We start from the raw sequence: 15895 nt of genomic DNA on the forward strand, positions 1-15895 counted from the left end.
GCAGAGTCACTCTGGTAATGGTTCAGAAGCAGAGTCACTCTGGTAATGGTTCAGAAGCAGAGTCACTCTGGTAATGGTTCAGAAGCAGAGTCACTCTGGTAATGGTTCAGAAGCAGAGTCACTCTGGTAATGGTTCAGAAGCAGAGTCACTCTGATAATGGTTCAGAAGCAGAGTCACTCTGGTAATGGTTCAGAAGCAGAGTCACTCTGGTAATGGTTCAGAAGCAGAGTCACTCTGGTAATGGTTCAGAAGCAGAGTCACTCTGGTAATGGTTTAAGAAGCAGAGTCACCCTGGTAATGGTTCAGAAGCAGAGTCACTCTGGTAATGGTTCAGAAGCAGAGTCACTCTGGTAATGGTTCAGAAGCAGAGTCACTCTGGTAATGGTTCAGAAGCAGAGTCACTCTGGTAATGGTTTAGAAGCAGAGTCACTCTGGTAATGGTTCAGAAGCAGAGTCACTCTGGTAATGGTTCAGAAGTAGAGTCACTCTGGTAATGGTGTTTGGTGACATCTGTTACCTGGGGAAGTGGATGTTGATGTAATTCCGAGGAACGAATCCTTCCATGCCGTGGATTTCTGCTCTGAACCAGTCGTCGTTAGTGCCTAAAATCTACAGAGGAGCATGTGATGGTCAAACTCAAAGTCAGTTGTGTGTGTGGACGTGTGATACACTGTTGTAATGTAGGTCATACACACCTTGATAATATCTCCCTTCCTGAAGCTCAGCTCATCCTCTGCTGTGGCTGAGAAGTCGTATTTCCCAGTCGCCTCCATGATGGAGACAATTCAGAAACTAGAAGGAGAAACAAACCACCTGTCAATCAAACATCACCTAGCAGACCACCTGTCAATCAAACATCACCTAGCAGACCACCTGTCAATCAAACACCATCCAGCAGACCACCTGTCAATCAAACACAATCCAGCAGACCACCTGTCAATCAAACAACGTCCAGCAGACCACCTGTCAATCAAACATCACCCAGCAAACCACCTGTCAATCAAACATCACCTAGCAGACCACCTGCCAATCAAACATTACCCAGCAAACCACCTGTCAATCAAACACCATCCAGCAGACCACCTGTCAATCAAACATCACCCAGCAAACCACCTGTCAATCAAACACCATCCAGCAAACCACCTGTCAATCAAACACCATCCAGCAGACCACCTGTCAATCAAACAACGTCCAGCAGACCACCTGTCAATCAAACATCACCTAGCAGACCACCTGTCAATCAAACATCACCCAGCAAACCACCTGTCAATCAAACACCATCCAGCAGACCACCTGTCAATCAAACATCACCTAGCAGACCACCTGTCAATCAAACATCACCCAGCAAACCACCTGTCAATCAAACACCATCCAGCAGACCACCTGTCAATCAAACATCACCTAGCAGACCACCTGTCAATCAAACATCACCCAGCAAACCACCTGTCAATCAAACACCATCCAGCAGACCACATGACAATCAAACAACATCCAGCAAACCACCTGTCAATCAAACACCATCCAGCAGACCACCTGTCAATCAAATATCACCCAGCAAACCACCTGTCAATCAAACACCATCCAGCAAACCACCTGTCAATCAAACACCATCCAGCAAACCACCTGTCAATCAAACACCATCCAGCAAACCACCTGTCAATCAAACAACATCCAGCAAACCACCTGTCAATCAAACAACATCCAGCAAACCACCTGTCAATCAAACACTGGTCGTCACACCGTGAGCCAGAGTAAAAACTCACACTACAGATTGAACCACATGAAGGAGAAAGTTCAGGACCTGACAGGCAGAATTTTCATAATTTAAAGGAGCTGTATGTAAGATTGTGGCCAAAACTAGTACTGCAATCACTGTTAAATTACTGTAGAGTGGTGTATCCCTTCCCCCTCCTCCCTGACTCGAGGTTGCCAGATCGGCAGCAGGATCCAGCAGGAACGTGACAAGCTGCAGCTGTGGTAACTAGAGCAGACCTGGCAACCCGGATGCCGCAACACTACTGACTTCGTGATTGGTAGATAGGTGGAGGGTGGAGCATCAGACCAAAACACAACATGACAACATCAATATCAGTTGAGGGCTGCAACTGCACTTTTTAAATGACAATATCCTGGCCAGACTACTGTTGTCAGTGATATAAGTATTTGAAATGTACATGATTTCTTAATGTCTAGTGACATTTCAGGGCCATTTTATGATTAATTGAAATACATTTCTTACATACAGCTCCTTTAATGAATTATCGCTTTAGATCCTCAGCTAACAAATATATGTTTTTCTAATGTAATGGGATTTCAAACCAGCTCATCATAACTGATGCTTTTCATGTGATTTGTTTTGCTTGGCTTTATGATCGGATTCCAATCAGATATGCACAAAATCGTATTTGGCATGACAGACTTATATCGATCACCTACCATGTTTACCCTAGTGAAAAAATATACTTTATTTTATTGTAAATATATTCCTTTTTTCAATAGTACATTGCAAATATAGCCTACTAACAAATTTCTTTACTATCTTTAAATATATTAAAAGTATATAAGCATCATGCTTTTACCTATTTTCACAATACAACTTTTAACACACTTTAAAATAATTGTACTTTAGTATAATTTTAACTAATGAACCTTATTGTAAAGTGTTACCGAAAAAACTTTAAATGTTCAGCCCAGACAGCAACACAGTTTCGGCCCAGATCCGGCCCACATCTGGTGGATTCCACACGGGCCGGATGTGGCCCGAAACTATGTTGCTGTCTGGGAGAGAACATTCAGAAATAACGTTTTCATAACTTAATGGGAAAATTGCTTTTAGAACATATTTTTGTGAGCTTACATACAAAGTTTACATGATTATTTGCTCTGTTAGAGTAATAAAGTATAAACAGCTAAACATGATCTAACGTTTTTAAATGTTACTACTTGTTTGTTTCAGAACGTTCAGAAAACATTCAAAAGTAACGTTCCCACAATGTTTGAAGAATGAAACAATGATTAATGTTCACATAACCAAGAAAAAACGTTTTTAAAGCATTTAAACTTTAAATGTTCAGCCCAGACAGCAACATAGTGTCGGATGTGGGCCGAATCTGAGCCGAAACTATGTTGCTGTCTGGGAGAGAACATTCAGAAATAACCTTTTCATAACTTAATGGGAAAAATGCTTTTAGAACATTAGCTTACACGATTATTTGCTCTGTTAGAGCAGTAATGTATCTATTTGTTTTGTGACAGGAGCATAATGTTATGATGGCCTGTGAAATATGCAGTTGTGACTGAAATCCCCCAGAATGCCTCTGCTCGTCTGAGGTTTGAGCTGTAAACTGGGTCTGTGGAGGCTCATGTTTGAGGCTCGTTCCTCTCACCTGTTTCCGTTTCTGCACCACTGCAGATGCAGTCCTGCAAAACTTCTCATCTCATTTGCCTATTGCGTGTTTTTGCATTCTGATCGTAGGCAGGTTTGCTTCACCAAAAGACACATGTGATCTGAGTTTAAAACCGGATTCTTGCACAATACCCCTGAAAGACTGTTGACATTAAAAGACACTTCATATTCAGAGTTATTGTTGATTTGACTGCACTGATACTATCAGATGAGAACAGACCTGAACTGAAATGATCTGATAAAAGACTTTTTACAGCTGCTTATAGCAGGATTGAGTTTGGCTCATATTTGATGAAGTTTTCATCATTGATTCAGTTATTTTCATGTTTATTACTGTGTGTGAAGCTGATTTGAGACAATCTAAAGCGCTGTAGAAATAAAGCTTTAAGTAATGTGTGGAGAGCGAGGCTAGTTGTCACACTAAACTAAGTTGCTCATTAGGTTTGGTTTCAGTTTAATTTCATTTGGTTTATTTTATTCTATTAAAATAACTTAAAGTATAAAACACACATCATGACTTTCCACTAAATGTATACGTCCTAGAAATGCTCTTGTTCTGACAACTCAGTTTCAGTCCAAATCGTAATATACTGACTCTTGTCTGATGCCAACGTGCTTTCATTGTGTAAAATAATCTAAATTAAGTTTAATAAAACAAGCATTTGTGGACGTTTAACTCAAAGTCTGATACAGTCCCGCTTTCCTCTATAATTCAAATAGATGAGAGTGTGTAACTATAAAACACTTTTATCAAACATATAATCTTATAAGTTATAACTCTCATGTTTATTTCTTCATTTTAACGGTGAACGTTCAGAAAGAGACACTGAAGAGAAAGATCATTGTACTTACAGCTCATGAAAGGATGATCAGTCTGTCGTCTGAACCGTCACGATGTCTCAATCACCGGCAGCTGTGTGTGGACTGAAATGTTATTTCGCAACGAGGAAGAACAGAAGTCAAGCTTATCTCGCACTGAACACGACACGCTCATGCATGACTGCAAAAAGGGGAAATAGAAAGTGTAAATTATCCTCCCCTCCCCTTGCGCAAGCACACACTCTCTCTCTCTCTCACACACTCTGTCACACACTCACACACACTCACTAAAAGTGGCATTTCCTGTTGAATTTGGGGAAACCGCTTGGGGAAACCATTTGTTGTGTTGAGCTATTTCAATTACTTTTGTTTCATTTTTTCACTGCATACAGCAGAAAGTCTGTACATTTTGCCAATAAACCTGATTTGCAATGGGAGTTGAATAATTTCGATTACAACTGTATGAGCCAATGGGAAATAGAGAGGAGCTTGAGGTCGATGACTCCAGCCCAAAGCCCTCATCATCCCTGGTCCTGTCCAGCTCAAGGACTGGATCACCACCGGTTCTACTGAACCTAAAGATTTCACTACCGCTGGTCAGGATCAGTTTTAAGTTTTCAGTGTTGTGGAAAACACACGCCCAGTCTCCCTCTCCCAGCTCAGATCTGTCAGTTCTTTGGCCCCTTCAGTCCCCCGGCTTCGCTGTTGGATTTGTACTGTAAGTCGGCTCTGCCTTGGATCTGCCGGGCACCAGCTCTGCCTTGCTGTGTGAATCCCCTGGCTTCACTTCGGGCCACCATTCTGTAACTCCACCTTGGCTCCATCTGGGCCCCTCGTCCCCACGGCTCCTCTGGGCTCCTCGTCCCTCTGACTCCACCTAAGTCCCTCGTCCTCACAGCTCCACCGGGGCTCTTTGTCCCTCCAGCTCCACCTTGGCTCCACCTGGGACCCTCGTCCTCATGGCTTCATTGGGCTCTTTGTCCCTCCAGCTCCACCTTGGCTCCATCTGGGCCCCTCGTCCCCACGGCTCCTCTGGGCTCCTCGTCCCTCTGACTCCACCTAAGTCCCTCGTCCTCACAGCTCCACCGGGGCTCTTTGTCCCTCCAGCTCCACCTTGGCTCCACCTGGGACCCTCGTCCTCATGGCTTCATTGGGCTCTTTGTCCCTCCAGCTCCACCTTGGCTCCATCTGGGCCCCTCGTCCCCACGGCTCCTCTGGGCTCCTCGTCCCTCTGACTCCACCTAAGTCCCTCGTCCTCACAGCTCCACCGGGGCTCTTTGTCCCTCCAGCTCCACCTTGGCTCCACCTGGGACCCTCGTCCTCATGGCTTCACCGGGCTCTTTGTCTCTCCAGCTCCACCTTGGCTCCACCTGCAACACAGTCTCATCCCAAGAAGTCATATATATGTCTTTTGACTATACGTCAATATCCGCCTTTTTAGGGTACCCTTAAACGTCGGTTTATGACGATCCTGGGACGTCATACAACTGACGCTTTACCTTTAACGTCAGTTAGGTGACGGGGTAGGTTTAGGGGTAGGTTTAGGTCTGGGGCAGAGTTAGGATCCGATAACGTCATCTAACCTACGTTTAAGGGTACCCTAAAAGGCGGATATTGACGTATGGTCAAAAGACGTCCCAAGACGTCAGTTATATGACGTCTTGGGATGAGACTGCGCTGGATCCTCGTCCTCATGGCTTCACCGGGGTCTTTGTCCCTCCGGCTCCACCTTGGCTCCTCGCCCCCTCAGCTCCACCTGGGACCATCATCCTCACGGCTCCACCGAGCTCCTTGTCCTTCCGGCTCCGCCTTGGCTCCACCTGGGTCCCTAGTCCTCACGGCTCCACCGGGCTCTTTGTCCCTCCAGCTCCACCTTGGCTCCACCTGGGACCCTCGTCCTCATGGCTTCACCGGGCTCTTTGTCCCTCCGGCTCCACCTTGGCTCCTCGCCCCCTCAGCTCCACCTGGGACCATCCTCCTCACGGCTCCACCGAGCTCCTTGTCCTTCCAGCTCCGCCTTGGCTCCACCTGGGATCCTCGTCCTCACGGCTCTACCGGGCTCATCGTCCCTCTGGCTCCACCTTGGCTCCACCTGGGACCATCATCCTCACGGCTCCACCAGGGTCATTGTCCCTCCGATTCCACCTTGGCTCCACCTGGGACCATCGTCCTCACGGCTCCACCGGGCTTCTCGTCCCTCCGGCTCCACCTTGGCTCCACCTGGGACCATTGTCCTCACGGCTCCACCAGGCTCATCGTCCCTCAGGCTCCACCTTGGCTCCACCTGGGACCATCATCCTCACGGCTCCACTAGGCTCATTGTCCCTCCGGCTCCACCTTGGCTCCACCTGGGACCATCGTCCTCATGGCTCCACCAAGTTCCTCGTCCCTCGGCTCCGCCTTGGACCCACCTGGGACCATCGTCCTCACAGCTCCACCGGGCTTCTCATACCTCCGGCTCCACCTTGGCTCCACCTGGGACCATCGTCCTCATGGCTCCACTGGGCTTCTCATCCCTCCGGCTCCACCTTGGCTCCTCGACCCCTCGGCTCCTCCTGGGACCATCGTCCTCACGGCTCCACCGGACTCCTCGTCCCTCTGGCTCCACCTTGGCTCCTCGACCCCTCGGCTCCTCATGGGACCATCGTCCTCACGGCTCCACCGGACTCCTCGTCCCTCTGGCTCCACCTTGGCTCCTCGACCCCTCGGCTCCTCCTGGGACCATCGTCCTCACGGCTCCACCGGACTCATCGTCCCTCCGGCTCCACCTTGGCTCCTCGACCCCTCGGCTCCTCATGGGACACCATCGTCCTCACGGCTCCATCTAGGTCAGACATCGATCTGACTGCGCCACGGATTTCCGGGCCTTTCGCTGTGCCTCATCCCTCCACCGCTTTGGCTCCGTCGGGTTCCTTCGGGCTCCGTCTTGGCCCTCGGTCGCACCGGAGTCGCCTCAGTCATCCCTGGTTCCACCTCGGATGCTCGTCACAGCGGCTCCGCACATAAGCGTCTGGTACCTACAGTGTCATCCAGATCTCTCGGCTCCATCGCTGGCGGTCGGACCACTAACTCCACCCTGGCTTCACTCAACATTGATTCCGCCATGGGCCTTCGTACCACCTGTGCTCTTGGCTTCCACCTGCGTCAGCCTGCCATCTGCCGCCTCCTGCTTTCGTCTCATCCCTGGCTCCTACCACCGTTAGTTTCTTTCCGTTATTCTGTTGAATTAAAAGCTAAGCTATTATTTACTCTAAATCTTTCTCTTCGTCATCCTTTGGCGACCCAATATCCCCAGAAAGCAACATAGTGTCTGCCCAGATCCGGCCCACATTTGGGCCGTGTGCAATTCATGTGTAGCAAATGTGGACTGACACTATGTTTCTGTCTGGACCATGATACGGTATAAGCTAAAAAATTTATTTTTTATTTATATTATTGATTTACAAATTTCCATACATACATTTGCCAGTTTTGATTCACAAACTTCCTACTTTTTATTTCTTGCATGTTTTTTTGCAAAAACAGATTGAAGCAAAAAAAAGAAAGAAAAAGAAAATCATTGTCAAAACTTCTAATAAATAACATAAAAAAACAACGTTAGATAATTGTGACCCCTTTTCTAAGTGCGTCAGTAATAAATCAATAACTAAGCAAATCTTTGGAGTCACGTGACTAATCAGGTAATTTAAGCACAAGGTGGGAAGTTTGAAGTGTTGGAGACCAAAGCGGGAACTGACGGATATGGATTATGTTTTTATGTTTGATTTGAGAAGAAATAAGACAGATGTTTGTGTCCAGAGGAACAGTCTCATCCGCAGGTCAGACCAGGTGTGTGTTGTTTATCAGCGCTGGTTTGTTCTGAACTCGGTGTGATCCAATTGATTAAATTGTATATTTTGTGATTACTTGAGAATTTAAGCCGTTAGTCAGGCCTCTATTTGGTTGATTCCCATTATATATTAAGCTCTTTTTGTACTTGTTTTGTGTGAATCCTGATATCAGTGTGTTTGTGAGGGTCAGGTGTAGAGATGCAGTTGGTTATGTTTAAACTCTTATTGTTTAAACTGCATGTAAATGTGTTTATCTACCCAACATCAGATCCCATCATCTAAGTTAACTAGTACAAACATTCTGAAGTTCAGATGAGAGAGATTTAGTTGCCATGGACACAGTGGCGCGCACAGACATCCTCAGGGGCGGAGGGACCAAAAAGGGCACTAAAATTTAAATTTAATTTAATAGTACCTGCATTTTTATTCTCTCTTTTCAGCCAACTTGTGAGAGGAATCCTTCTTTTGGCTGCATCAGACAGTTCCTTGATTTTTTTTTTTTTTTATTCTTTCTTTCCTTGGCATTCTAAGAAAATATGTTGATACAATTATTAGAATGCATAACACATCAAATGAAAATAGGGAAATGATGATAATAATATTACTTAATATTATTTACTTTACCAAACAAAACAGTGAGAATCAAGGAAAATTACCTTTTAGTTTTGTTGATGTTGTAAATTCAATGTATGTATTATATGTATGAAAGACAGTGTTAGCTATCATGAATCAGTAACACTTTACAATAACGTTTAATTAGTTAAATTAGTTAGCATTAGCTAATATTGAACTGCACTTCTACAGCATTTATTAATCTTAGTTAATATTAATTTCAGCATTTACTAAAACATTAAAATCAAAAGTTGTATTTGTTATCATTAGTTAATGCACTGACTGTGACATAACATGAATAAACAATTAACAGTTGTATTATTAACTAATATATACAGTAACAAATGTGTTGCTTATGGTTGGTTCATAGTTCATACATGAGTAATGAACAAATGATTGTTGTAAAGCATTACTATGAAATCAGAGATATAAGTTCCTTACAATTTAGAGTTAGACATGGACTTAAGATTTCATTTAACTAGATGTATTTCCCCTTGCACTTTTATTCCTTGGATAACAATTACATTGTCACTCGGAATGAGGCTGAAATCGAGTTATACTTTTATTATAGTTAAGAATAACTCGCATGCTGCCGCAACTTTTAGAGTAGCATGGTGATGGTAGGATAAATGTAATTTTCCGTATTAGCTTTAACGTTACCTGCTGCTCGTTTGAAGACTCGCGCGAACTCGAACTGCGTTCGAGGCGCTGCAAAGGAAACTCCGCCTACCACTTCTCCGCACAAATTTTTTTTTTCTTTGTATTATTATTGTTAGTGGCAAGGGTGTGTAAGTGTATTGTTATTTATTATAATATTTATAATAATAATTATTAATTACAATTATCAGAAAAGGGCACAATACATTTTGAGACAAAAGGGGCAGGGGCTTGAGCTTATAGCTTATAAGAGAATCCTCTGAATGTTTGTGAGGCGCTAGAGGGCGCCAGAGTCTCTCTCACCAATTCCAACGCGCTTCAACACTTCATTTTAGAGTTCTGTTTACAATTTTAGAATTCTCTCTCTCTCTCTCTCTCTCTCTCTCTCTCTCTCTCTCTCTCTCTCTGAGAGAGTGAGTGATTGAGTGTGTGTGTGTGTGTGTTTTCAATAAGGTTTTCAACACGCTGCCAATAAGGAATATAATGCAATAGGTTCTGTCACTAGTATTTTACTAATATTCTGTAACTACGAATATTTTTTGATGAGTGTAATCTGTGTTTTGTTATGAGAAGAAAAGAAAGAATGAGTGAATCTGACAACTTTTGCATCACAAGTCAATGTAATGGCGGATTGAAAGCTTTATTGGATTTTTGGTGGGTTCGCTATTGGTGGATCTCATGTGAGTGACAGGTGGCCCCGCCCTCTCGCCAGTAAACATCATCAGAGCCTCAGACACCTGCTCATCGAGTCTGTGCTTCTCTGTTGTGGATCATTCGTCTGACAGCGGCGTGTTGATGAAGTCTTGTAAACTATAATTATCACCTGCTGAGATGAATAGAGGAATTTTATTAACAGTTTCATCATGTAAGTAGATGATTTGAGCTTTGATACTAAAAATCGTTACAATATGGGCTACAGAAAGAGGCCATATTATGCCCTTTTACAAAGTCTTGATGTTGTTTGATGATGTTTCAGGCTCTACTAGAACAGGTTTTCCTGCTTGAATGTTGATTATTCTCCTCATATTCTCCATTGTTGCGGCTCCTCTCTTCCCAGTCTGTCAGTAACGCTCTGTTTACTTCCTGTCTCTATGAAGCCCCTCCTTCTGAAAGCACACTGTGCTCTGATTGGTCGGCTGGAGCAGTGTGTTGTGATTGGTCGAGCGCTTCGAGTGTGTTTGGGAAATGTCCCGCCCCTTTCCATAACCGCCAGTTTAACACACTACTAACTAACTCAACCAGGCCCCGCCCCTTTATTCTGCGCATTAATTATTATAATGAGGAATATTGTGACGTGTTCGTTCCCGGAAGAAACTCAAGACTAATGGAGGCGTTTCAGGAGTTCAGGAACACTGACACTGATATAGAGGAGAACTGGAGCTTCTTCATGATCAAACATCAACATTACACACTGAAGAGAGATGAAGATGGGAAAAAGAAGAATATGTGCTCTTTAATTCCCTGCTTGTGAATCAGAAACATTGAACTCCGCTATTAAGGGTCAGTTTGCGGATGGTTTACCGCGGTAAGTGTTCGGGTTTAACACCGATGTGCCACTCTGTCGTGTTTTATGCGAGTAAACGGATCAATATCATTCAGTCCTTCTCGCTTCTACCGCAGCCTGATCGTCCACCGGGAAATATCGATGAATGGTTTAAAATATAAATGCATTTATGGATTCATACCATCGCTGCTTGAAGAAACACATCTTGTCAGTGGCAGTGACTCTTATTACTTACAGTGGAGTGAATCATTCTGCTGGTTTATGTTTTATGATTCGAGATCAGCAGTGTTTGATGGCGGCCACCGATGAAGGTGTGTGTGTGTGTGTGTGTGTGTGAGAGCGGTGGATTATTACACAGGTGAAGTTTCACGAGTCCGTCTGAAGGCCTCTGTGTCTGAACTCCTGTAATCAAGCGGTTCTGAGGAGATCCAATAAATCACTGCAAACTGGAATCAGACTGTCATAATTGTTTAGTCTGAATGATTATGTAATTGATCTGTTGTGTTTGGTGTCAAAAGCACTCATGAACACGTTTATTGAAGCGCACCAGAGAGAGAGAATCAGTAAACCTGCAGCGTTTATGAAAGATTTGAGGAGTGAAACATTAATATTCACATGATGATTGTTGCTGTGGAACATAAAAGGACGAATTTTGAAGAATCTTCATCCATCTATCAGTGTTCTGAATGATGCTGTGTGTGACTGAAGTGCAAGACAAATATCTTCAACTATAGTGCATAAATCATATAGATTATGATTCTTTTGTTATTTTATGGGCTTCAGAATTTATTCATATAGGAAAAAGAAGGTTTGACGACATGAGGATGATTAAATTGTGACATTTTGATTTAAGCCATAACTAATAATTATGTTCCAAAGAAAATATTGGAGGAAATTAGAAATGTAGTCTTCTATGTCCCGACTCCCTAATATTAAAATAATTACGCGCTTCTGTGTGCTGTCAGAGTGCCGTCTTTTCTATGTCATTTTTGGACGTCCAGTTTCGGTCCACTGAAGGGGTTTGTAACGCCAGGCGACGTCTTTTTTCGGCGTCTAATGTTGACGTCCGTGAGACCTCCGTGTAAGGGTTGTTTATAGTCCAAATGTGGTCGTTTGTGGACGTCTTTTCAACATCAAATTTAGTTTTTACACAACTTCTATAACTGTAGTCCATGTTTTCTAAAGGGTGCAGGACATGTTTTCTGTACCATGTATTTACATTTATGCATTCGGCAGACGCTGTTATCCAAAGTGACTTACATCGCATTACACATTTACATTGCTAGCTTTCCCTGGGAATCGAACCCATGATCTTGGTGTTGCGAGCGCCGGCTCCAGCATTACACCTCTGCATGCGTCTCCAGTTATCACCTGATGCTGAGACAATGATCTTAAATAATTATAGATAAACTGTATTAATCATGTTGATAATAACAATGTTGATATTTGTAAATAAATAAAAAATTACATAATAATCATGTACATTTCCTGCACCTGTCATAGACGTCCAAAAAAATCACCCAGTTCAAAGGTCAAATGTTGAACGTCAATATGACGTCCAAGTTGGGTCATGGTTGGACGTCCAAAAAGTGGACCTAGTTTAGACGTAGAAAATGTGTCCAGAATTGGTCATGGACCGACGGACCATACAAATAACACAAAAAACCTGTCTAGTGCCTTACACACACACACACACACACACAACACTGACGGTGGACTTGCGCTCAGGAGTCACAATATGATTAACATAATTTATAAACATCCCGATCCTGAAGCTCAAGAACATGTGTGATCGTCTCAAACCCTAGCGTGCCTCAACCTCCTATAGACCGCTCTTATATGACAGTGTTAACAGCCCAATAACCCTTTATTTAAAGGTGCAGTTTATGTCCCATAGACCGGTCCGTTGCATTACGATTGAAAGCAGTATCAATAATGTCAGAAATGTGATGTGCAGTCAAGTTCGTGTTCGTGTGTGTGTGCGGTTTAAATGATACGCTCACTAGTTCTGACTAGTTTTATAGACTTTATATTGTTTCTTATTCAAAAGTGGTGACCCCCCACACCCCACCCCACCCCACCACACACACACACACACACACACACACACACACACACACACACACACACACAATACAGCACCCCCAAGGCCCCAACGTTAAACATTCCCGCGCCCCTGTGTGCACCACCGCTTCTGATGCGCACCAGAAATGCTGTCTAGGTAGGAAGCACGCTAGGTTTTGAGACGATCACATATGTTCTTGAGCTTCGGGTTCGGGATCGGGATGTGCACCACCGTCTCGCTCTCACCGAATCACCGGGAACCACGCGCGCTCAGGTGATGCAACAGCCTCGGAACCCACGCGAGACACTCGCACTGTGAATGTGTTCCTGCGTGTTCAGGAGCGCGTGGAGATGGAGGAGCGTGCGGCGAGCCTCGGTGTCTTTCTCACGGATTCGAGGAGAAATCATTCCTGATTCCAGAATCTTCATCCAGAACAGGTTCCCGGAGATCGGGATGAGGAGTGTGTGGAGGAACTGAACCCCGTTTCGGGATTTGTCATGTGGATTTGAGTGTCCTGGAGGAATGTCACGCGTTTGAACACTCTGGAGCGCGACAGAGGCGATCGTTCTTATGTGAGAGACTCGTTCAGGATCATCTCGACACATCAAACTTTAATGACACAAATAAAGGTGAGTTCAGGACTCAAACTTTTCCATTCATCTGATCGCACGCACACACTGCATGAATGAACACACCGATGATATGGCGCACAGAACGAGTCCAAACCCTAATCTCTCATTCAGTCAAATAGCCTATATGTAAACACATGCATATATGTATATATGTTAACATGGTCACGTGACTTTTAGGATGCGAATATGGACATATGCTGATGTGTCCTCTGTATGTCTGTTATTTTTAAAATTATTCTATGCATTGCCAACATTCATAATTAGTAACCCGTTATTTATTTATTTTCGTTTTTTTCGGGTTGAAATATTTTTTCGGGTTAGAAGCCTAAATGTCCATGCATTAAATCTACTTTGAGATCCATCGATGGGAAAAATGAATGAGGATCGTTTCATAAGTTTTAAATCGAATGCATCCGTTTTCCCTCTCCATTCCCACCTGGTCATCCATCGATTATTGATGAACTGCTTTATTTATAACCAGACTCGGGTAGACAGAGTAAGATGGTGATAGGGTGCTGTTCTGTTAGTGGTCGTGTACAGTAATAATCTGCAGAACTCAGAGATGTGTTATTGTTTTATTTATAGCGCGCTGAGACAGGTGCGCGCTCCCTTGGCTGTCAGGGCGTCTCTGTGCACGCGCTCACTGTAATGCACGAGAGATTATCACGCATTTAACAATGAACAGTTGTGTGTTTTTTTACAAAAATAATGTTAATGTGTTAACAAACTGTAGTTTATTGTAAAGTGTTAAATAAGTGTTAAAGCCTTCTTTGACTATGGGAGTAAGTGAAATGGTGACTTAAATTGCATTTGAACCCTTTCAGACAAAAAAATATTTTATATTATAATATAATATTTTAAACGGTTTATGACACGTTTTATTGTGAACAACATTATAGCAAATCATTATAAAGTTAAACGTCCGTGTGTCTGTTTTCTGATCTCAAGCTGAGTTTGGATTCGAGAGCTTTAGATTTGCATTCATTGAGTCGAGAGTAAAAGATCTTCCTCTTCCTCAGCAGGATTAGATGCAGACGCTTCATCTTTCATTGACGTGTGTGTTTAGGCTTCAATAACACACACTCCTCTTTATTAATGTGTGTGTGTGTTCAGCAACGAGAGCGGTTGGGAAAGCAGCTTTGTGATGTCGAGCCAGTGCGTTTCAGCACACACACACACACACACACACACACACACACACACACACACACACACACACACACACACACACACACACACACACACACACACACACACACACACACACACACATTCTGTTGACTGTTGAATCCCGAAGGATTGATACTTGAGTAGTTTCCATCAGTAGTGTTTCTGCTGTCCGGGATCTTGTTGGTCAGTCGTGGAGAGATGAGCCTCAGCGTTCAGACACACACACACACACACACACACACACACACACACACACACACACACACACACACACACACACACACACACACACACACACACACACACACACACACACACGCACGCACACACACGGTCTTTAGTGGACGAGCTAAAGAGAGTCGAGACTCACTCACTCATGTGTTTTATAGTCAAACATGTTTTTATAGTCATGTAAAACCAACATACAGTATGGCTATAGGCTACAAGCTTTTCAAAGAAGAAACCAGGATGTGTGATTATTGAAGACCACCAGTTTACTCTGATTTAGAATGTGTGAGTGTGTGTGTGTCTGTGTGTGTGTGTGTGTGTGTGTGTGTGTCTGAGTGTGTCTGTAAAAGTAGGCCTATGTAAATGTTAGTGTGTGTGTGTGTGTCTGAATGTGTGTGTGTGTGTGTGTGTCTGTAAGAGTATGTGAATGTTAGTGTGTGTGTGTGTGTGTGTGTGTGTGTGTGTGTGTCTGAATGTGTGTGTGTGTGTGTCTGAATGTGTGTGTCTGAGTGTGTGTGTGTGTGTGTCTGAGTGTTTGTTAGTGTGCATGTGTGTGTGTATCTGTGTGTGTGTGTGTGTGCTTTTGTTTTTGTGATATATGAGGACACAAATGTGTATAATGACATGCATATTACACTGGTATTACAACTTACACATGATATATGAGGACATTGCATGAGTCCTCATATTTCAAATAGCTTAAAAAACATAAAAAACAATGTGTTTTTTTTAATGTAAAAATGCAGCATGTCTCCTGTGATGGGCAGGTTTAGGGATAGGGGCAGTGTGTGTGTGTGTGTGTGTGTGTGTGTGTGATGGGCAGGTTTAGGGATAGGGGCAGTGTGTGTGTGTGATGGGCAGGTTTAGGGATAGGGGCAGTGTGTGTGTGTGATGGGTAGGTTTAGGGATAGGGGCAGTGTGTGTGTGTGATGGGCAGGTTTAGGGATAGGGGCAGTGTGTGTGTGTGATGG

General features: G+C 43.8%; 2 protein-coding genes across 2 annotated transcripts in view; one reads left to right on the top strand and one right to left on the bottom strand.

Annotated features, from left to right (window-relative positions):
* grap2b (GRB2 related adaptor protein 2b) overlaps window positions 1–4423 on the bottom strand; it is a 10914-nt gene extending 6491 nt beyond the window's left edge. The window contains exons 1-3 of the mRNA XM_056244526.1: window positions 4260–4423; window positions 697–793; window positions 519–610 (exon numbers count right to left, since the gene is read on the bottom strand). Coding sequence (XP_056100501.1) covers window positions 519–610; window positions 697–774 — 170 coding nt within the window. The 5' untranslated portion in view covers window positions 775–793; window positions 4260–4423. The remainder of the gene's footprint in view (window positions 1–518; window positions 611–696; window positions 794–4259) is intronic.
* On the top strand, window positions 776–1746 carry LOC130078825 (uncharacterized). Its single transcript, XM_056244515.1, has 2 exons — window positions 776–816; window positions 900–1746. The coding sequence occupies exons 1-2, from the start codon at window positions 776–778 to the stop codon at window positions 1744–1746; spliced, it is 888 nt and encodes a 295-aa protein (XP_056100490.1).
* Window positions 4424–15895: the final 11472 nt, after the last annotated feature.

This window comes from Rhinichthys klamathensis, unplaced genomic scaffold, assembly GCF_029890125.1.
Source record: "Rhinichthys klamathensis goyatoka isolate OS25496 unplaced genomic scaffold, OSU_Roscu_1.1 h1tg000999l_1, whole genome shotgun sequence".
Classification (NCBI taxonomy): Eukaryota; Metazoa; Chordata; class Actinopteri; order Cypriniformes; family Leuciscidae; genus Rhinichthys; species Rhinichthys klamathensis.